Here is a 23,059-nt window from a genome sequence, read left to right as displayed (position 1 = left end):
TCCTAGTTTAAAACAGAATAAAACAATCGATGTCAGAAGAGCTTAATATTGGAAGCGAACATATCAAATATGGAATATTCAATATATAGAAAATGTTTAATATTGAAACCAAGACATCAGTGTTTCAATAATGTATCTAAATGAATTGATAGATATATTATTGAAGCACTGACGTTTTAGTTTCAATATTGAATATTTTCTATGTTTTATTCTTGTTTTATTATATTTTAGACAAGAAATTGTATTAAGCATACGAAATTTATATTAAGATTTATTAGAAAGATACATTTTAAGTTTACAGTACTTTTATATATGTCATAATTTTTTTGTTTTTCAAGTTAATACAAGGTGCGTCCCAAAATTTTCTGAACTTTTTCAATAGGGATAGGTCGGGTGGCGCCATCCGTGTGTTCGATTGCGCGTTTGAAAGGTACATCCCTAGCTGACTTCCAGTAAAAATTTCATGACATTTGGTTCAGTGGAAACGAAGTTATGGCGTCTCAAGTGTCAGTATGTTGTATACATCGGTACGAGAATGAACTTCGAACAAAGAGCCAATATTAAGTTTTGTTTTAAACTTGGTAAAACATTTAATTTGAAACCCATAATTTGATGAAACAAGTTTATGGTGATAATTGTGTAGCCCGTGCCAGTGTTTATGAGTGGTATACGCGATTCAAGAACGGTCGTGAGGACATAAATGACGACGCACATACAGGTCGCCCAAAATCGACAATTAACGAAAATTCCATCGAAGTTGTGCGTAATTTCATCAAGCATGAGCCAAAATCTTCAGTGAGATACATGGAAATGGAATTGAACATCCCCAAATCAACGATTTATCGCATTTTGACCGAACATTTGGGCCTACAAAAAGTCTGTGCACGATTTGTTCCACACAAGTTGATTGACGACCAAAAAATGCATCGAATTCAACATTCAAAGGACATTATTAAGGAAGCAAAAAAGGACCAAAACTTCCTTTATAGCATTGTTACTGGTGACGAGACGTGGTGTTTTCAATATGATCCAGAAACCAAGCGTCAAAGCGCGGAATGGAAGGCGCGAAACGACCCAAAACCCAAAAAATCGCGTTTAGAGAAGTCAAAAGTGAAGACAATGCTCATTTGTTTTTATGATTCCAAGGGTATTGTGCACAAAGAATTCGTTCCAGCAGGCCAAACAGTTAATGCTGTATTCTATGTAAGCGTTTTGAAGCGTTTGGTGCACCGCATTCGTCGTATTCGGCCAGAATATCGCGAAGGAGGAAGTTGGCGCTTGTTACACGATAATGCGCCATCTCACCGTTCGACACTTGTCACTGATTTTTTGACTAAAAATCACATTTTAACAATCAACCATTCCCCGTATTCGCCTGATATGGCACCTTGTGACTTCTACCTATTCGGCAAAATGCATTTGTCCATGAAAGGAAAGCGGTATGTGGACGTAGAAGACATCCAAAGGGCTTGTACCACTATTCTGAAGGACGTGCCTTTGAACGACATAAAACACTCATTTGAAATGCTTTTAGATCGTGCCAAACGTTGTATTGAGTCCGACGGGGACTACTTTGAATAAACAATTTGAATTTGAAAAAAAAAGTAAACCGTTGTTGTTTTATTTCAAAAGTTCGGAAAATTTTGGGACGCACCTTGTATTTACAATTATACAAATTGCAAAATTTATGAGAAAAAAATGTAATTTGTGTGTAAATGTAATATAATCTTAACAGATTGCGAAATAATACTATCTTGGAATAAAAATTCTATATGCAAAAATAACAAAACTGTTAATAATTAAATTTACTAAACGGAAATGCTGGTACAATGCTTTTATTTGAAGAGAGGAAGAGAGCGGCAAATAACAATAATTTTGTATATGATAGCCGGTCCAGTTTCACCTGATCGCCAAACAGTTCGTTGATTAATGGCCCAAATTACTAGAGGTAACTATAACCTTGCCTGTGTTACGTGCGCGGTACTTCCAGACGAAGTTTCGAACGCAGTCGAGAGTTTGCAGTTAAGCTACTTAATCGTGCTTGACTGTAAATCGCAGCTCATAACGTCGCAGCCGATATTTCGTACAAAGTTACATTCGAATAATAGTCATATCTCTCTTTCTCTCTCTTCTTCTCTCTTGAATAAATAAGATATGAAGTGATAGGATTTCGTTACATACGATGGACCGAAAGAGCTTTATTGTTTTATTTTTTGTAAGCAAAATACACTTTCATGAACTCTATTTTTACTTTCTAGAAATAATAACAGAAAATATCGCAAATGTATGTTTTTCAATGAGTTTTCATGAAATGCGAAAAGGCAATAAATAATATTATAATATAAGGTAATAAAAATAAAATTCAGTCAATAGTTTGTTTGAGTTGGATTATATTTTACCTTAATCATTATAATTTCTATTAAAATATTATCTTGACTCATTAGAAAAGTAATTACATTTTTAATCATTTTAATTACTTTTAACATGTTCATAAAATATTAAAAAATATTATAAAAGACAGTAGAAAAAAAGGAATAGAAATAATTTAAATGGAAAAATATATTGTAATTATATAATACGTCTAAAATTATTTTAGAATGTTATATAATTAGAGTTCTTTTTCTCTGAAAAAAAAAGTCGTCTCTCTTCTTCATTTTATGCAATTTATCCATTTTCGGGTGAGAATGAAATTCAACTTTTGGATATACAACGCGATATCGTATAAAAGTGGACAAGCATTATGTCTATATATATGTCGTCAGCAGACTTTTCGCGAGTTGAATTTATGCTCCACACATTATTATGCAGACTGGATACGAAGGTACTCGTATATCGTATTTCAATAACCGGATATCGCCGCATGCATCATCCATCGATCGAGGAAAAGTTGCACATCTCGTATTCCGCTTCGATAACTGTGTAAACATAAACCGCTCTTTACTCAGGAAAGACAGACTTAACAAGCATTCGAAAATATCTCGTTAAAGAACCGTAACTCACTCGTTGATTAATTAAAATCTACTTATCAACCACTTGAGAATTCTCAAGATACATGAACAATAAAAAATATGCGATATACAAAAATAATAGAAAGATAATAATAAAGAAAATAAATAAATCAAAATAAAAAATATTAGATATAATGTTTCAAAATTCACTCAAATTAATTTTCTTTAAAATAAGATTCATCTCCTAATATTTATGTACATTAATTTTTATTGTTTTAAATCCTTTTATTGTATATTTTATTGCATACTATGGTATTATTATTTGTTCTAATTAGACAAATTTATTGAATACTAACGATACAAAGTGTGAATGTAACAAACAGAATAGAATAAAATATATAATCAAGATTTTATATTTTGGTAAGAATAAGGGAACATATGTGCTTATCACGAATACAAGGTGTAACTGTTCGACACTACATTAATACAAAGCACACACGATAAAACAATCTCGTACAAGTACCGAAGCTCGTGCGACATATCACTTCACTTTCGCAATGCAATTCGTGCGGTGCGACTCGCGCATCGACGAGCATCGAGCGAGTAGACGTTCATTATCACGGCATTCTCTTACACGCCGCAGCTGCCACAATGATAGGATCTTAGCTTCCCTTCCGTTCGCGTACGGTTATCTGTGCGCGATTACATACCTATCTACAGTAGTTCAAAATTCTCCTTCCCTTGGTTCTCTCCTCGCTCTGCCTGCCAAAGTATACCGCCGCTTTGTGTATCCTAACTTGGCCGTAAATTGAACAGCCTCTGCATGAGCAAGGATAACGCGGTGTTGATTTCTCGTGGGAGAAACGCAACACGCGTTGCAAAACGTAGTGTGGAATACAGACGCATCGTCTCGCCTCGATGCATTCAACGGCGCGGTTGTGTCGCAGAATATTAATGCACATGCGACGAAGAGTCTAGCGAGCGCGTAAAAGCAACTTTTTTGATCGTTTCAACAACATTGTTCCATCAGTAGTCCCCGCGATCGAGTGACCGTCCCCGTGGTCGTCCAATATTTACGTTTTTAATAGTGTAAAACGACGGGGGAATTGGAAATCGGTCATCCTCGTGGAAGGATTTTCATTAAATAGGTTTTGTTGGATCACGTCATAATGATGGTTTTATGATTATACCATAATTAATAATTGTGGATAGGACGGAGTGGATTCACTTCTTGTTTAAACAAAATATAGTAATAATTTCCTTTAATCTATAACTTCAATTTTATTGGAATCTATAACTTCATTTAACTTTAATTTCATTTAATTTCATGACAGATATTAAAATTAATAATTACATGATCAAAAATAATATTTTTTATAATTTTAGATTAATTTTCATAAAATTTATTCAAAAGTTATTTACAAATGTTTGCATTTAATACAATTCATGGAAAGAAATCGTTTTGCTGATGTATTTATAAATTTAGCTGGATTGGCAAAATAATTATGTAGGACGTACAAACTGGTTACTAGAATGTTAAAATATTTGCAATATTATACTTAAATTTCTTGTATAATTATTTTGATAGTCTAACTAAATTATTTTTGCATCTACTTAAATTTTTAAATACTATAAGCAATGCTACAAAAAGTTTTGACGTTTTAATAATTATTGAACATTCTCTGTAATTCTTTTGATAATCTGATAAAATGATTTTCAAATCTGTATCTAAATTTTTTTAGCTAGATACTTCAACAAAATTATTCTTTTCGTATAGTTTCTGAAGAAGAATAAAGTCAAAACTGAAAAATCCTAAAATGTTACTTGTGAAGAAAGAGTGACGCATGTTACTAATTTTAAGGTATTACTTGTGAATATTAAATAAAAAAATTGCACGCTCATTGACATATTAATCGCAAAATACTTGTATATATGTATGTATCGATACAAATAATATATCAAAAAAATATTAATCAATAGTTATGCAAAAGTTTAGAATTTTATCTCCAAAATCTCCATTCGCTCATTTTAAAACTTGTATACCATTGTATGAGTTAATATACCGACTCATAAAGAGTCGTTTTTCGGTGAGAAAGGGGAGCTTTATGACGATCCGCAAAAATTCGCAAACACGGCAAAGCCAAAGCTAACCGCGAAATATGCGGATACAACGAGTATACAGTCTCGTGCATATAGTCAACAAAAAATCTCATAAATATCACGTCGTCATGGCTATTACTGCAGCCGGTGGCTACACGGAATACTAATCGTAATGCGCGGAAGAAAGGAAAGAAAGAGACGGATGCCTGTCGTCGCGAATGCGGTTAAACTTTTTCAATTATGTACGCATAAAACGCGTCTGGTCCGTGGAACGGACTCATCTCACGTCAATATTCTCGACCTATATTAAAAGTGTTCCGATGTCCTATGATTAAAAGTAAGGAACAGCCGAGATGCCTCATAAATAACGTAAATTTAATCAATGATGATATCTAATTACGCGTTATTACCTGAACGTGCGGAGAACGAGAGATCAGTAACAGATACTAGTACGCAGATATAAGATGCACGAAGATGTATGCGATCCTTGACAAGTTATGGAATAGTTGTATTTAATCCTTTTATTTCTAGATTACTTGACAACTAAAAAATATCTATATTTATTTTTTATAATACTTTATTTGCTGAGGACTTTTTAATACTCATTCAAATAGATGTGAGGTCTTAAATTCATCAAGAGATACATCCAAAAGATCAAAATCTACAAAAAACACTATTTCTTTTACTTACATCTTTTGGACCAAAATCGACAAAATTTGAACAAAAATTTTTAATTGAAATCTTTTTTAATATCATCCTTTCTTTAACAATATAATTTACATAAATTTAATTTCTTTTATTAAATACAAAGCTATTGTACGAGTAAAAAGCAAGTAAATATATAAGTAGAGTAAGTAGAGTAAGTTTAAGAAATACATAAAAAATATAATAAGTAAATAAAATTAAGATGAAATAACTTTTTCGTGTAAGCGCCAACATGAAGTTACTGAGGAGATTTCATTATTTTTCCAACGTTATCAAAAAGCTCTCCGGACATAGAGGGTCGTAATAATAATGTTTCATGTACGAGGATGGATATTTCATATTTTGCCACCTGCGTGCGAAGCGAGTACGTGAGAAATCTACGACGGGCTTTGGGGTAACTAAGTGTTCTACCTCTTCAGGTTAAAAACCCGAGGGCAACGGGGTAACTGAATTAGGAAGGTGCGGGTCGGACACCCTTTTAACGCGGCCATTTACCTTTCCCAATTTTCTGTCGTCGCGCCGCCGACGTGTTGCTCACCCCCCTCATACTTCGACAGTGCTAATAAAAAGAATCGCGGAACGTGAACATCGTACTAAGTGAGCGAGTTATTATTTCTGAGTCACACGTTTGCTGAGCGAAATGTTATCATTTCACCGTTATCGAAATGGAAAGAGGAAAGATATAGCGCAGTTATTTAAAGCGGTTGCTTTAAAATGGGAGACACCCACTTTCAATAAAAAGAAAGTTGACAATGCAAAAACACGTTCCATTTGAATATATGATTAAAAGTATACTTGGCCTTAGTAAGAATGTCATTTTTCTCTCATAATTTCTAAACATTTTTTCCTGATTAATTATTACAAATATACTAAAAATTTGATAGATAATATAGAAAAGCTTTAACACGATGTAAGATACGTTCTTCGTTAAATTATGTTAATAATATTTAAGGAAAACTCAAAAGCATTTATACAAAAACATTTTATATTTTAGTGACATTCAAGCTTAGATAGACATTCAAGCTTAGAAGATACATCACCAACGATAGTCTGAAACTCGAGTGTACCCCACGTTTGCGATATGAATTTCATTGCGCTTGGAGTTTACGATGTAGACGACGTGCGGCGAATTTGGTCGGTTTCGTATCACGTGAAACAATCGCTTACAAACACGTGCAAAGTAAATCTTAGCTACTATACGACGATCGGTTTGCACAAAATTGCGATACAAAGCAAAATGCGCTGCAATATTAGATTACTGAGAATAATATTTTTTCATAGGCATTGTATATAAATGTATTACATTTATTTAATGTCCATTTTTAACGTTGTATTCAATATAAGTTGAGTATACTTTGATTTTTTTAATAAAATAAAATTATGTGGTCAAAAGAAGGGCAAAGAGCCAGTAATGTAAAAAGGAACTTTAATTTAAATTAAATCATAAAATTCATATAACAATTACAATTAAATTTTATTTAATTTAAATTAAAGTTCTTTGCTACATTTCTGGCTCTTTGCCCTTATTTTGACCATATTGTTTTATACTTACAGAGCCTTATTATTATTTATTAATAAAATAAAGTAGTTATTTCCGTTAATGTATCTGACATATATTATTTAAAATATATTACTATTATATATTAATATTACATATGTATGTTAAATATTAAATCATTTCAAGAAACACAAAAATTTTTAGTTTTCAATCATAAAGTGAAATATTTTTGAAAGCAGTATATCGGATTACACCTACACGACATGATTTATTATTTGTAGCTCTGTCATTCATTCATTTAATTTTAGCATTTCGACGTTAATTATCAGGTACATGAATATAACATTAACGTTTTAAAGCAAACGTAATAAAATCGCAATTCATCGTTCATTTTCATTTCGCTAGCTATTGGTCGAATCAACGATTAAAACGCGTTGATTAAGCCCGGGCATCCTGAATCTGCAACATTAATTAACTCATTTCATTCTCGGAATTAAACGTAAGATCGCCCTACTACTAGTGAGAATAATGTGCTACTAACTTTAACACGTTAAGATTTACAGGGTGGCAAATCGGACGATTAGGTTCCTCGTTGTTCGAAAAGAAGCCGTCTCCTGTCATCGTGGGTGATCGGATCCCCTTGCGGCACCCTTCGCAATCTTCTACGTCTCCCTTCGCCGATCTTGCACGATCCCAACGTTCTACCCTCGTCCTACGGTGTTAAACTCCGAGAGAACGGGGAGAGGGAGGAACACCCAGCGCGGCGAGGAAAGAAGTTTGAATTTTCCAACGTCGAGTTTGACTTGCAGAGTGCTAATATTAAAGTTCGTCGTGTGCCGCCCGGGAACGGAAAGGGCCAGGGCCTTCCTCGGAACGGGGACACGGAACGGAGAGAGGTGCCCTGCCGCGCCTCGTGCATTAGCTGAGGCTCTCGGGATTAGATTAGAATTTGTTAGGGGCGTCTCTTCGGCGGTAACTTCGTCCCAGGAACGCCGCCAGTTTTGTTTCATCGCCCACGGGCGTGAGAGCTTTTCGGAAACTTTATTACAGGAAGTTCCGTCGGGACGCGCTGCCCTGCTACTAGGAGACGAAGTACAACGTTTTTAGAACCGACCCGTCGAAGCAGACCGGAAAAGCCATGAGACTTTTGTCCTATACTGTTTGCACACTGTTATCTCTGTCTCGAATTGTAAATATTATCCCGCTTGGACAATTTCCAATGAGAAACACGCGAAAATCAAAATGTTGTAAAATAAAACAGTTCTTAAAGGAAACGATGATATTTATATTTGTTTAGTATTTGATAGATAATTGCGACATTTGGAAAAGTGTGTGTTTATAATAGTTTCTGAACACATTTGTTCATTTACGGAACTGATTAAATCACTATTAGACATAAATAACATCTATAAATGCAAGATTTGTAGATTTTTCAACTATTTAATTTCTATTTAATTATGTAATTTCTTAATGATAGACAAAACACACACACACAATATATGTGTGTACGCATGTTTATATTTTTTTTCCTTATTTTTTTATTATCATTATTCTTTCAAATAATTTTCGAATTTATAATTAATAAACGATACATATATTTGGAAGATCAATCTATATTGTAAAAATTTCTAAGTCACTACTTTAAATAATTTTCGTAGCAAAATACAAATATGTATCTTTTCAAATGTTTATAATTTATAACTGATTAATAGTAAATAGTGTGCCTCAGCCAAAAAGGTCCTTGAAACTGAAGTTCACCTTTCTGAAGTAGTGGCTTTCAAATTCTACTCACGCGATATTAACAACAAACTTTACTTCTTCAGAAGAAGAACTAGTATGGTTTGTCTATCTTCACGAGATACACTTTACCGAGATTTGCTTCGTTCTTGCTGTACTTCACGCATTAAGCGAAACACTACGGGGCTGGATTAGAATTTGTCAGAGCTGTCGTGCAATAACTTCGTTCCGAGGAAATGCTTGGAGTTTGGCTTTAAGAAGTTTGCCTCTCGTCTTACGATAAATTGAAACTAATTTACACCACGCATAATGAAGTTCTTGAAGTGCATCTCCGAGATCCTGGGAGGAGAGTGTCAAGAGAAAAATTTGTAACCTCGGAAAGTAGAATGTATCGTGTGTTGCGCACGTGGAGTAAAATGCTACTATTCGGCGAATTATTACTCCCAACGCGGTTAAATAAAGTATTACTTCGTTGAAGTAAACAAATTACAATTTCGATAAATAATTTAATGCCAGGATGTGATTAATCCCTGACGAATTTCAAAATACAGAATACTGCAGTTAATAATTTTTTTGTTATGTATAATATTATAAATACGTTATGTTGTGATTACAAATAATAATTAATATTATTGTAACGATATACTAATCAGATGATTGGGTTTAACAATTATTATTTTGGTAATGTAAATATTGGTAATTTTCGAAATTTTATCTTGGGAATTTTGGTAATTTAATCTTGATAATCAATTTAAACGGTTATTTGAAACAAAGTTGAACTTTAGCGGTTATTTTGAATTCTAGCATTGCAATTATCGTTCTGATACCGTGCTAAAAACAAAATATATTTCAAATGTACATCGATAAAATAGCTTTCTTGTATTATACTCTTGTCCCTCATCTACTCTTGTAACAAATGTCGATCGTGAGTTCGTTTCAAATTGACAGTTTTACGATCACGTTTTAAGTCTCTTATTTTTGTGCCTTTCTGAAGCTGAAGTACGAAAGAGCTTTTCTTTGTCGTCCTACTTCGATCGTCAACAACAAACAAATCTGACTTTCACTTCTTAAGTCAATTCGATTTTCGTTATGGCGAGGATAATATTTGTATAAGTTGCAAAATTACTTTAACGGCTCCTTCTCATCTTGAAAATCGAATGCGATTCAAGAAAACCTACAATTAATACACTTCTTTTTATTCTAGTCTACTTAAAATCGAATTGACTTCAATTCGAATTGTTTTCAAAACAGCGCAGCTACACAAGTAATTGTAACAGCTAATTGCTCTGGATATTTAATGCTTTGCGACCGTGTAAATTTATTTGACAAAACAAATGACTCTACTTTACGTAAAATATGTTTTTAAAAAGCGTAATGAATAACAGAAATTTATTACTGCAAATACTACAAATACTAAGATAAGAAAACAAAAATTGTTATAACATTATTTAAGTTTGTAAAATAATCTTAGAGCTCCAGAGTTTAAGTGACTCGACAATTTATTGATAATTGCGCGTTCTCTTAGTTACTCTTCAAATATTTACTCTAATATCACATTAACCGGAATGATCTTGGGTGAAAGCGTGGTACATCGTAAACGCGAACTACCTATTAGACTAGGGAAGATAATACAAGGATGTAGGCAAAGGTTTTTAAAAGATTCGAAGCTTACAATTTTCTAAATAAAAATCAGCGAGAGAAAAATTTTTACGAAAACATAAAATACTTTAAATGAATACACAGTAAAAGAAATGCAAATAAACAAAATAAATAAGAAATAAGAAAAAGAGAAATCAAACCAAACTAATGTAAAAATAAATAATCAAATAAATTATTATATTAATATTATAAAGCAAACTATTTTTTACCAGTAAAACTACTAACAGATTTTGTCTTGATAAGATTTATATCTTCTTCTAGAATTTAAATCGTAAACTGATTCATAAATTTTAAAATTATAAATAAATTCATGTATTATATATATTTACATAGAAATAATTTTCTTTATAGTGAATTTGAAAAAATCTCTTAATGAATCCAACTTCATACCGCAAAAAGTAAAGATAGAAAGAATTTTGTCTACGCCTTTGCATAGTATAAGATAACAATACAGCTGGTAGAGCCAAGCTGTATAGTCGTTTCCATAGTCAGATGGTTTTGCGTTTTATGATAATGTTCTCACGTCAAACATACACCGTTATCTCCGACGTTTAATGCGTTTACTCGAAAATTTTCGTCGCGACGGTGTAGGTAAAATGTCACGACTCACCTTGCGCATTACAAATATTTTTTACGGTGTTATTCCGTAGCGAGTTACGGCCGCAAAGCCCACCTTCGAGACTCGTTCCCCTCGTTTCCCTCGCCTCGGTGACGTAGAATATCATACTCGTCGGATTTTACGGGCCGCGTGTTTAAAACTCGCATGTTTAATTATTCCAGCGAAATGTAAACTACCCGAATTATGGAGCGAACTGCTTTGCGTGGCTTTAAAACTACGAAGGAGATACGATTATCCTTCCTAATGGTTACACCGAAGTTCATTAACGTAACTGCATACTATTCGCTCGTAATTTTGCACTACATATGTATGAAAAATCTTTTTCAGCCAAATTTAAATTGGAATAATAACGTATCATAAAAAAGTCAATCATTTGAATAACACAGAACTTTTAATTGAGTTTGTCAAGTAATTAAATATTCCAAAAACATATTCGATCTCACAAAATTGTTCATTATTCTGTAACAAGTACGTATATAAGTTTTGCTTCTTATCTTATTACATAAAATTATTAGCTATTAGCAGGAATGAGAAATTACTTTTTATTTTTTAAAATAACAATTTGATAATGAAGTTGCAACTTTTTATGATGGCAACGATAATTAATTAAAAGTTAAGATTAGGAATGTCACTTTTTAAAAGTGATTTATCATCATCACGCATTATTTATTGAAAAAAGTAACTCATTACTTATGATGTATCGCTTCGTTATTTTTAAAAGTAACGAATCGATATAGGTGGGGTGAAAAGTAACCTCCTTGGGAATGAAAAAAATTTTTTTCTTATGCAGAATCTCGCCCAAAATATGGCGTGTTCGCTCAGTACTAATCTTTGTAGCATCTGCTAGCTCGCGCACCTTCACTTTCCGGTCAGCCAACACCATTTCATGTATTTTTTTGACATTTTCCTCGGTAACCGCATCGGAGGGCTTGCCGCTGCGGACTTCATCGGTAGTGGAGTTGCGGCCACCACGAAACTCTCGAAACCAATATTTGACGGTGTAATCTGACGGAGTATTAGCCACATAATATTTATCCAACTTTTCTTTTGTTTCCTTCGCCGTTTTGCCTCTCAAAAAATAATGTTTTATGAGAGAACGAAAATCGTTTTCGCAAACACGTCAACAACAATCAGCTCTCAAAACAAAACTAAGGGCAGTATCGCACTGCCACTTGGCATGTCTGCCTAAATATGAACGGACTACAAGGCACCATAAACTTTTTTGCAGTAGTGGCGCATTCTGGCGGTCAAGGAGGTTACTTTTCACCCCATCTATTTCACAAGAAATGAATTATTTTTTTCAGTAAATAATGCGTAATAGTGACAAATCATTTTTCAAAAGCGACATTCTCAGTCTTAGCTTTCAGTTATCGTCATAAAAATTGTAACGTCATTACTAAATCATTATTTTAAAAAGTAATGGTAAAGTAACTTCCTATTCCCGGCTATTATAGGTAGAATAATATAATATATGATATTGATAAAAATTTAATTTTGAATGACTTACCTGGCCATTTCTTTGAGGAATCGACTCGTAGTGTTCCTTCGCTTTGAATTTGATCCTTACCGTTGGTGACGCGACAAGTATAAAAACCAATATCAGAAACGTCCAAATTTGTGATTTTTAATCTACTTCCTGCCAAGTTTTGCGCCACATGTTCATGCATCTGGAATGTCATATGTACTTGTGTTTGTATTTATTAAATAATAACTTTAGAATTAAAAAGAAAACTGAAAATGAAAGATAAGTACAAAAACTTATTTTTATAACAAAAATATATATACACTGAGAAAAAAGATTGTTAACTTAATGCGTTTAATAATGCATTCAGTAGATTATTTATTTTAATTATTTATATATTTAAATTAAGTATACGTAAGTTATGTCAACATATAATAATATATTATTTAATAAATAGATTTAATAAATAGAATTTATAGATTTAATAAATAGAATAATATTAAATATTATTTAATAAATAGAATATATTATTTGTTTAACAAATATTTACTTGACAGTCCGTGACCGTTGCATTTAGTTGAATCAATTAATTTTTTTTTTGAAACAGCAACTTTTTTCTCAGTGTATACATAATTTTTTCATTGTAAAGTTCAAAAATTTGAAAAGTTAAAGAAAATCTCTCACGCACAAAACTCTGGAGAAATAATTGCAAATTAAAAATAGTTCAATAATTACAAATTAACAGTAGTTTAACAATTATATTACATACTTGCGCGTGTATTTTCTTAATAGTGATTTTTGGTCGGTTTTCTTCTAATGGTGCTTCATTCTTGTACCATCGTATCTTTGTTGGAGGTGGATCGCCCACGACTTCGCATCGCATATGAGCAACGCCGCCGGCATCCTTCGAGATATTTGTCAGAGTCCTTACAAATTTTAAAGTGCCACTTTTCGTGCCGGATGCAGCGTCCACGTCAGTCCTGCGAAAAAGATAAAATGTATATTTTACAGTATATTTAAGTCAAAAATGTAAAATATAAGCAACTTTTTAAAAATATTTTTATTTGTAATGTAAGTATACATATATATAGCAGACAAAAGTAATAATTTAGCAGTTATAAAATTCTAATTCTATTGTGTGTGATATATCTAAATAACAAGGAAATTTATACGTCTTTATGCCACTCTGCATTATTATTTTGTCATATATTATATTTCTAATGTTATTAGATTACATAACATTTAAATATCTCTTTATAGAGATTCGTATCCATAATCCCACCTGCGGTCTAGATAACAATGTAACTTTGTAACGAGGTATCTTGAGGTATATAAACTTTATCGCTTGCGAGCTCTATACCTTGTTAAGCTTGCAAAGAACTTTAGCTGAATCAACGTCAGATTACATCTGTATAACTCATAGCATAGATTTAAAAATTACTTTATTATATTTTTCGAAAAACAATATAAATGTCCGAATTTTTTAAATCTAATTAATTAAATCAATTCTATTCAATTAATAAGAATTCTATTAATTGTATTAATTAATAAGAATTAATTAATGATTAATGAATAAAATAACAAAATTATAGCTGGATACAAAAAATATAACTGTTGACATAATTTACATCATTAAAAAAACATAAATTATCTATCTCTAAGTTAATAATTATTTATATTTATCAATTCTTATTATATTTATCTAATCACATAAATTATCTGTCAAATTTATTTTCTAAAAATATTTTTTTTTCTCACATTTATAACATATGCTTCGCGAACATTACATTATTTTTTTAAAAGTAAAATTATGTGACACTCTCATGAATCGATATCGTGTCCTCAGTGATTCATGTTGGCACGATAATCGTGAGCGAGATGCTGGTATCAACTCAACGCACTTCAGAGATGTAGATGCTGCAATCAATTACAGCTTCCGGCGGATAGAGGTAATCTGATCAGATGGCCGCACTTGCACGTGAGTATCAATTCAGCCGAATGACTCGAATACCATGAATGCAATATTAAATATAAATACATTACTATCCGGAATCGTACGATTTTTATCTTCTTTTCTCACTTTTACCCTAGCCAAAGTATAGGCGTATCGCGCCAAGTCTCTTTTATCGTGAAAGATTTGATGTACGGTGTCGCAAAACGCATTTAGCAGAGCGCACATTTTCAGAAGTGTGCACCGCACATTTTTTAAATCCCATATATTCACGTAAAGATACGGCCCGGCAGCGTTTCCACGCCTCCTCCTACTGAATTCCTGAAAGTCACGGAAATAATTCAAGCGAAACGCGTACGTGGGACAAAGGGCGACTTTAATTATGTCGCCGATGCAGCCGCATTTCACACGGCGACGTTCACGACCGCCGACAACCGTAATGTTACCGTTGTAACGAGAGATATGCGTCGTTCGGGTGCCAACACGTTCATACGAGCGATGAGACGCGGTTATTATCCGTGGTTGCCTTGTATGTTGATATTGTTGCTTGGCACGGGAAAATGAAAATAAATTTAAAAAAGATACCTCAATATGCGCTTGATGGAATTCTGATAGTCGGTGATGCTGATGCAAAATAATATACGAGACATTTGGTTCAAATAAAATTTGACATTAATTAAATGATTATATTTAAATAAATAAATATAAGTTTTTACAAAGAAAAAATTATTTCAGTTACAAAAAAGCTGTATTTTTCTGCACGCCCTTCTTTATCGTGATGTCATTTATGTATTGTATTTTACGCGCGCGAATATATTTTTTATTAGTAATAATCATATTAGCGTAACTCAACAATGCAGTTGCTAAGTCTCTTTATTAAAATGAATATTACATTCCTATATATTTTTCGAGAAAGATTTTAAATAATTCTTGAGCCGGTATATTTTAACAAAATAGAATTTTGTTGTACTTTATTAATCTGATTTGTGCTTTTATTGCAAATAACTAGCTTTAAAAAAAGATCTCTCATGCATTCATAAGTAACCCTCCATTAAATTTTGCTTGGTCGGTAGCCGTTCTCTCAGCGATGCGAATTCAAGCGATGGCTGATATGCGAAGGAACACAAATGGAGGAACAGGGCGGTTAGGGTGACCCTATCCTTCCGCAGAGGGCCAATCATCGAGTTTACATTGCCGCTTGTGTGCGTGCAAGTCGGCAAGAAGTTTGTGCATGTATGTGTGCACATACGCGAATGTATGTGCAAGCCCTTAGATACACGGATATGAGGAACGTCTGGGTACGTACCATCAGCCACGTTTGCACGTGGCATGACGTGATTGCACGTGGGTATGGGGAGAGGGGGAGGGGTAACTAACCCCGCGTTTACCGCTGGTTATTGAATATAAATCAAGCTATGATCAGTAAGTCATCGCACTGGTATAGGCCTGCCATAAAGTTCGCCTCGTTCGCGGCAAAACAATGTATGAATATACAAACATTTACCAGAATAACTACGAAATGGTTAATTGTCACAAGAGGTCTACGTGTCACTAACAACTATTTTCTTTTTTTTTTATCGTAATACACGTTGTGTTAAAAATATGCGTAACTTCATTTATTAATTAAAATATTAATTTAGATATATTTGTGTATTTTCACAATACATAGTTTAACATCTTTCAATTTCGTGGAAGTAAAATTCACTCAAAAACTTTTAAAAGAAATTTTATTAAATGTAGATATATCTATATATGGGAAGAAGAATTTTACTGAAGTATCTAAAAATTTAATTAAATACAGATCTGAAAATAATTTTGTTTGGACCATCAAAGTAATTATATAAAACATGTAAACTGGTAACTAAAATATTAAAACTTTTTGTTAAACTATCAAAATTAATTTCAGATTTGTATCTACCTATATTTTAAGATATTATAACAAAACCATTTTTCCGTTTTACATATCAATTATAACAGAATTATCAATTTCTTCAAATTTTGTTAGGGAATTTTCGACCTTAAATCTAATGATTTTACTATATTTAATCCTATAAATTCGAAAATTCTGTAAAAAATTTGCTCTGAATATTTAATTAAATATAATGAAAGGATTTGATATCAGGGATGCGTTAAAAACTGGGGACTTGTCGGTGCAGCTCGGTGTGCATAAATGCGCCAACGCAAATTGCATAAAAATCAACGGGGACGTGTGTCACGACCGTGGCTCGCAGCTTTCGACGCCGGGTGGCGCGTATGAAATTAGCGGCGTGTAGACGCGCAAGATGAAAATACGTACACCGCCTGTGGCGTTGCACAACGCGCCAGTTGACTGCGCTTTATCTACTAGCCATGTAAAGTAATTCTATGCATTTTGAAGCGGACACCGCGTTTATCAGTCGGTTGAAGCAAAACGTACCCTTTCCACTTTCGGCGCACTGCACGCGATGACACGCGCGTACATTCTTAACTCAGCGTGACGCGCAATATAATACATAAAACTGCATACATTTACGTACGTAAATGCTGCACATTTATCTATCGGCCCATCACGACAACATTTTTGTCGCGCTGTCTCGCCGTGTCATAATGCAGAAAAATTCTAGGAGACGACATACGGCCGTGAGCTGAGCAGGATTAAAATCTTTAGAAGCTTTATAAATGTATTAAAAAAATTACGGTATATCATTCTACATAAAAAAGTAATAAATAATATAAAATATTTTATTTTTCAAAAAAATAACCTATGTCACATTTAAAAATGATTATTTATTGCAAATAATTTTACATTATTTATTTATTCATGAGATTTACTGATAATGTAATAATTTTTGTATTAAATTTTTGTGAAATATATAACTAAACAAAATTTTTTAATTTACATTTTCTCAAAAAAATTTTAAGATATAATTTTATATTTTTTTCATTATTTTTATAGGATAATAATAATTTCATTAAATAAATGTTCTTATAAAAATAATTATAACAGAAATAAAAATTAGAATTACTTACAGAATATTATAGAATATAGAATCTCTTGTATTAAAATAACATGAATATTATATGTTTGAAATATCTTTCTTATAAATAATCAATAACATGTTGATTACGTATAATTTCTTTTTTATAATATTAGGTTATATTATAAAAGTATCAGCACTAAAAAATCAGTAGCGACAAATGATGGCAATTCATATGATATACATATCATCAATGTATTTCATATAAATCATTATCACTTATCTGATGCTGATCTTTTTAAGTGTTGACAATTTTATGAAATAATGACAGGCTTTGCTTGACGAGACCTAATTATAGGAGTATTTGTGATCGATCAAGTCATGTACACTAATTAATCGTGACTGGAAATAATTAATATCAGAGTAAATATACAGTTTGCTCTATCCTGCGGCGAAGGGCGATGACGACAAAGATCGACAAAGGGATTTACAGAACACCCACGACATGTATTCGCGATATGTAATAGCATATGCGACTCAGCTAATTACGTGGTCCAGTCCCTCGTCATGTACGTCATGATATTTGTTCCATGCACAAGATATTACACGAATATGTAGTGCACTTGTGTACCAAATGAGCATGATCATCACAGCATGTGATCAATTCATCGATACTCTGATACTGGTGCAATTCGAAATGCTTCAACTTGGAATTTGAATTTGTAGATTTAAGAAAATAGCAGAAACTGAACATACGAAAAGTTTTTTAAATAAAAATTTGGATCAAAATATAAAACAAAGACGCTTTATCTATATGTATTAAAATGTAATTAAAATGACAAATTTAAATAATTTTGCAGATTTGAAATAAAAACAGATAAAATTATTTATAAGCAAAACATACAAAAGAAGATATTTCTTTTTTTTTTTTTAAGTAACTCCGTCACGTTACAAAAATCTCACATAATTAAATATCATAGAATTGAAATGCGAAATACGGTATTAAAGTAAGATGTAATCTTTAAGATTCCCGGAAGAGACGTGGAAAATTTGTAAGGAAAACGCGTTGGGGAGCGTTAACACTTCGTCGCACCGACGACATTACGTCACTTTCTTCGTTGGCCATTTCAAGTAGGCAGAAGACCTTCTCAGACGGAGATTAGGAGGTTGCAGGGTTTCTATAAATAATGCAACGTTTAACCCACCCTCTCCTCTCCGCCTTCCGACCGCTCAACGACAAGCTAGTCCCACACCCCAATGTCGGAGACAACGTTTTAAGTGGCGGAGCTTGTTTCCCGCTCGCCTGCTTGGAAAGTTAAAGTTAATGCGGGAAGGAAACGTACAAATTGTAAAGTGAAAAGTCGTAATAGATTAGGCGTATTCTTATTCAAATATTTACAAATTTTATGACGGCATGTCATTATTATCATTTTTACTATTTTTTTTCAATCTGTTTTCATTTTAAATAAAATACAACAGCTCACACCATTTATTTGCAATGGTGTTTCTTTAATATTTAAAAAATTATATTCTTAACAAAAACTTTTGTATTAAATATAATCATTTAATAGAATTTTTATTAGAAATAAAATTCGAAACAAAACGAATATATTCGACGTTTAACATGCAATGGCAATATGAACTATCAGCGCTTATTTCGTAATTTCCTCTCGTATATCGTTTCGTTTGATATGTATAACATTATTATTTATTATTATTATTATTGTTAAACGACAATCGTTGAGCAATTTATATCAATCATACTTTTATTATATATCATATATGTTGCTATAATGATATAAATAACGGTTTCTGTTACGTTATGATTGGAAACTGCAGGAGGAATAATATCGAACACTGTCGTCATTTTCAGACCAGTTACATATATTGCTGCAACATTAGCGTACTCAATGTTCATTGGGAAGCAATATACGCCGTAACATTTACATTCAAATTACAGGTAAACAATATTGTGCCAATGATTATTATCGGTGCAACTGTGGTTACACAAGTACACTACGAATCGTGTACGAATAATCGTTAATAGACGAATCGATTAACACTTGACTACCCTCGTACAATTAATTTTGTTTGTGCACGGAAAGAACGATTTTGCTGTATCTAAAAATTTAGCTCGATACAGATCTGGAAAGAATTTTGTTATTCATCAAAATAATTATGTAGAAAATTCAATTATCCTATGTTATTATTTTGATAGTTTATATAAAATAAAATTTCTTTAGTTAAAGTTTTAGATACTTCAGCAAAACTATCCTTTATATATATATATATATATATATATATATATATATATATAAAATATATTAGGTGTTGGAATTAATTCGTAGCGTTTTTTAATGAAAGAATGTTATTTATTTCACATGAGCATTAAAAAATACATTAATGAAAGTACTTCCCATCACTTGTAAAACGCTACGAATTAATTCCAACACCTAATATATATAATATATATATATATAATATATATATATTATAATATATAATATATATAATATATATATATATATATATGTGTATGTATCAGTATTTATAGTAGATTTATAGACATCAGTATTTATTTTCACATATTATATTTGCATGCAAACGTAATGTATATAACTTTGAAGACTCTTAATTTTTTTCAGAATATTATCAGCATTTGTAACTTCATATGTATTAAAAAATTCAAATCCAGCTTGATCGGATTGAATTCTTCCCCAAGCAACTACGGCGTAATCGTACGATTACGAGGGCTTCTCCAGGATGGAGATCTATTCTTGCTTAACATCCTATATAGAGATGTGGCTACTCGCAGAAGCCCAAAGCCAACCGGGCATCAATATTAATGGAGCTATGCAGCATTTAAGGCGGAATAATGTATAGTGATCGCATTGGATGAGTGTACGTTGAGATTGTATATAGGTGCATACACAAAGCTTGCACGCATGCACGCACACACATACAGTAGGTCGCGTGTGTGGCCTCGCATCCTATCGGTATCACGACCATAATGTGTCACCACCGATCGACTAGGACGCGTAATTTCAATCGCGGCGTACCCATTACCATGTCATTATGTCACGATGTAATGATGTAAACTAATGCTTCTCCCATGCAAGCACGCAAATGTAATATTTTGAGGTACGGTGTAAAGCCAAAGTTGTGTGGTGGCAAACTTGAGTATAGCTTTAGGCCGATGCGATTAAAATTGATCATCGTAGACTTTAAGGGATACAGTAAAAATCGAAATTGCTTGAAAAATAGTAGCGCAAAAATCGAAGAATCGATATTTTTTGCATAATTAGATAGTATAATTTTGCAATTTACAATGATTTAGAGATAAATGTCTGTTTACCAAACATCCAAGAAGAAAGTCCCTTAAGGAACATAAGTGATAATGATTATTAATTTTACTATACAAACATTATCTGACATAAAGTATATTAAATTATTTCGCCATTAAATTTGGCACGTAGTTGTATCAAATTTGAATTTAGCAAACACAAAACAATGAAATAAAATATAATATTTACGACGATATGTTTATTTTGCATTATATTTATAAAATCATAATTTACTAATTCTATATTAATTGATTAAGATTTATTGTTTTTATGTTTCACAAATGTTCTAACATTATTTTTACGAATTCTCCTATTTGAAACATATTTTATTCACAAATCCTCACTTCAGATATTAAAACAAAAATTATGAAATTATGTAAAACTTTTTCCCTAATTCATTATAAAAAATATCTTAATTAATATATAATAAATTATTTGTTTACTGCTCAATTCACCATGAAAATAAATTCAAAATTTATTTAAAATACATTTATATACACTAACACGCAAAAAAAAAATACATCTCAAATTAAAGCTTAAACATTCCCTTTGATAATCGTGCAGATTAAATTTGAATTACACAAAATGTATTACAAAATAACAGATGTTAAAGACGGACATAGAAACGATAGGAAAAAAAATTTTATTTAAATTATTGCGTGACTCAGAGGACTTGGTTGTCAGGCACAAAAACAGACTTTGCGCGATTATTAAAATGAGCTTTAATTTGAGATGTGGTTCATCTCGATACGATGATTTTTCACTGAGTTATCGCTATTTAAAAATAATAAAAATATTTGCTAAAATTTAGTGGTCCACTTTTTTGAGTGTAGTTCATGGATAACGGTACGAAATAAGTGAAAATTCCGCAGCATTAAGAGATTATATATAGCTGTACATATAGATCCTCGAAATATATTTTTCCTGAGTACGCGAAAGGAAGATATAAATTTTACCAAACGGCCAAAGATATATACGCTGTCTTGGAAGCAAGGTGTCGCACACGTGTTTTATGGCGTGTAATTTCAATAACGACGAGTGTATTATCGTGTTGAAATATATATCACAGTAAATCTGTGTTCCGTATATCGATTCACATATCACTTTTGCGTGCAGGAAATACTGCTGAGAATTTATCTAAGGATATTAGTTTTCTTAAATCGTTATTATATACAATATTATTTTATTGCGTTATATTAATTCAGTTAATATTAAAGGATTGCTTTTAATCACTTATTGATTAAAAATAATTGATGCCTTGTAATTAAGAAAAAAGATGTATACTTTTTCTTTCGTGCGCGACATCAATTTTAATATTCAATTTTCTGATCGACAAAACTAATTTATTGCGACAGGATGTCGAATTCTTGAAGAGAGAAAATTGTAGAGAATTCTCAAATTATATAAACTGTGAGATTTTATATTTAATAAAATAAAAAACCTTTCTATAAGGAGAAATGCTGACAAGAAATTAAAAAAATATATTAGAATTTTTACTACTGTAAGGATGACCCGGAACTACCGAATGTGACATTCAAAGTGTCTATCCTTCGACAAATTTGGAACTTTTTCTCTCTGTTCGACGTTGATTTCGATATTAAATTTTCCAGTGTAACGACAAAACTGATTTATTGCGACGGGACGTCGATATCGATTCCTCGAGGGAGAAAATCTCGCATGACGCGAGTTGCGAACGCGCACGCGGCGCGGAAATTGCGCGACTTTTCTTCTCGAGATCTCGGGCGCGAAGGGACATCCCCGAGATGGGAATTTTCGAATATATTTTCATCTCGCAGTAAACTCATACCGCGCGCGCGGAGAAGCCTGTCGGAAACCTGCTTCGCCAGTCGTTGTGCCCGGGGAAAACGCGGATATGAAATTTGAACTGCGGAATTTCGATTGGTTCTATCGACGCGTTCTTCGCAAATTAGCTTACTCGTAGGTGGGGAGTGGAAAGGGAGACACAGAATTCAAATTTAATCGTACGGCAGCCTTTGCAGTTCCAAACAGGGTTTGCCTACATAGGGAAGTGGCATTATTAGCTTCCGAATCGAACCAATCAAGTCGCTTCCTTATTAA

General features: G+C 32.4%; 1 protein-coding gene across 1 annotated transcript in view; it reads right to left on the bottom strand.

Annotated features, from left to right (window-relative positions):
• Ror (tyrosine-protein kinase transmembrane receptor Ror) overlaps positions 1-23,059 on the bottom strand; it is a 273,457-nt gene that overhangs the window by 30,781 nt on the left and 219,617 nt on the right. The window contains exons 3-4 of the mRNA XM_011070712.2: positions 13,498-13,708; positions 12,774-12,933 (exon numbers count right to left, since the gene is read on the bottom strand). Coding sequence (XP_011069014.1) covers positions 12,774-12,933; positions 13,498-13,708 — 371 coding nt within the window. The remainder of the gene's footprint in view (positions 1-12,773; positions 12,934-13,497; positions 13,709-23,059) is intronic.

The sequence above is a fragment of the Acromyrmex echinatior genome, chromosome 1 (genome assembly GCF_024713525.1).
Source record: "Acromyrmex echinatior isolate Ae372 chromosome 1, ASM2471352v2, whole genome shotgun sequence".
Classification (NCBI taxonomy): Eukaryota; Metazoa; Arthropoda; class Insecta; order Hymenoptera; family Formicidae; genus Acromyrmex; species Acromyrmex echinatior.
This window is presented reverse-complemented; position numbering and strand designations above follow the sequence as displayed.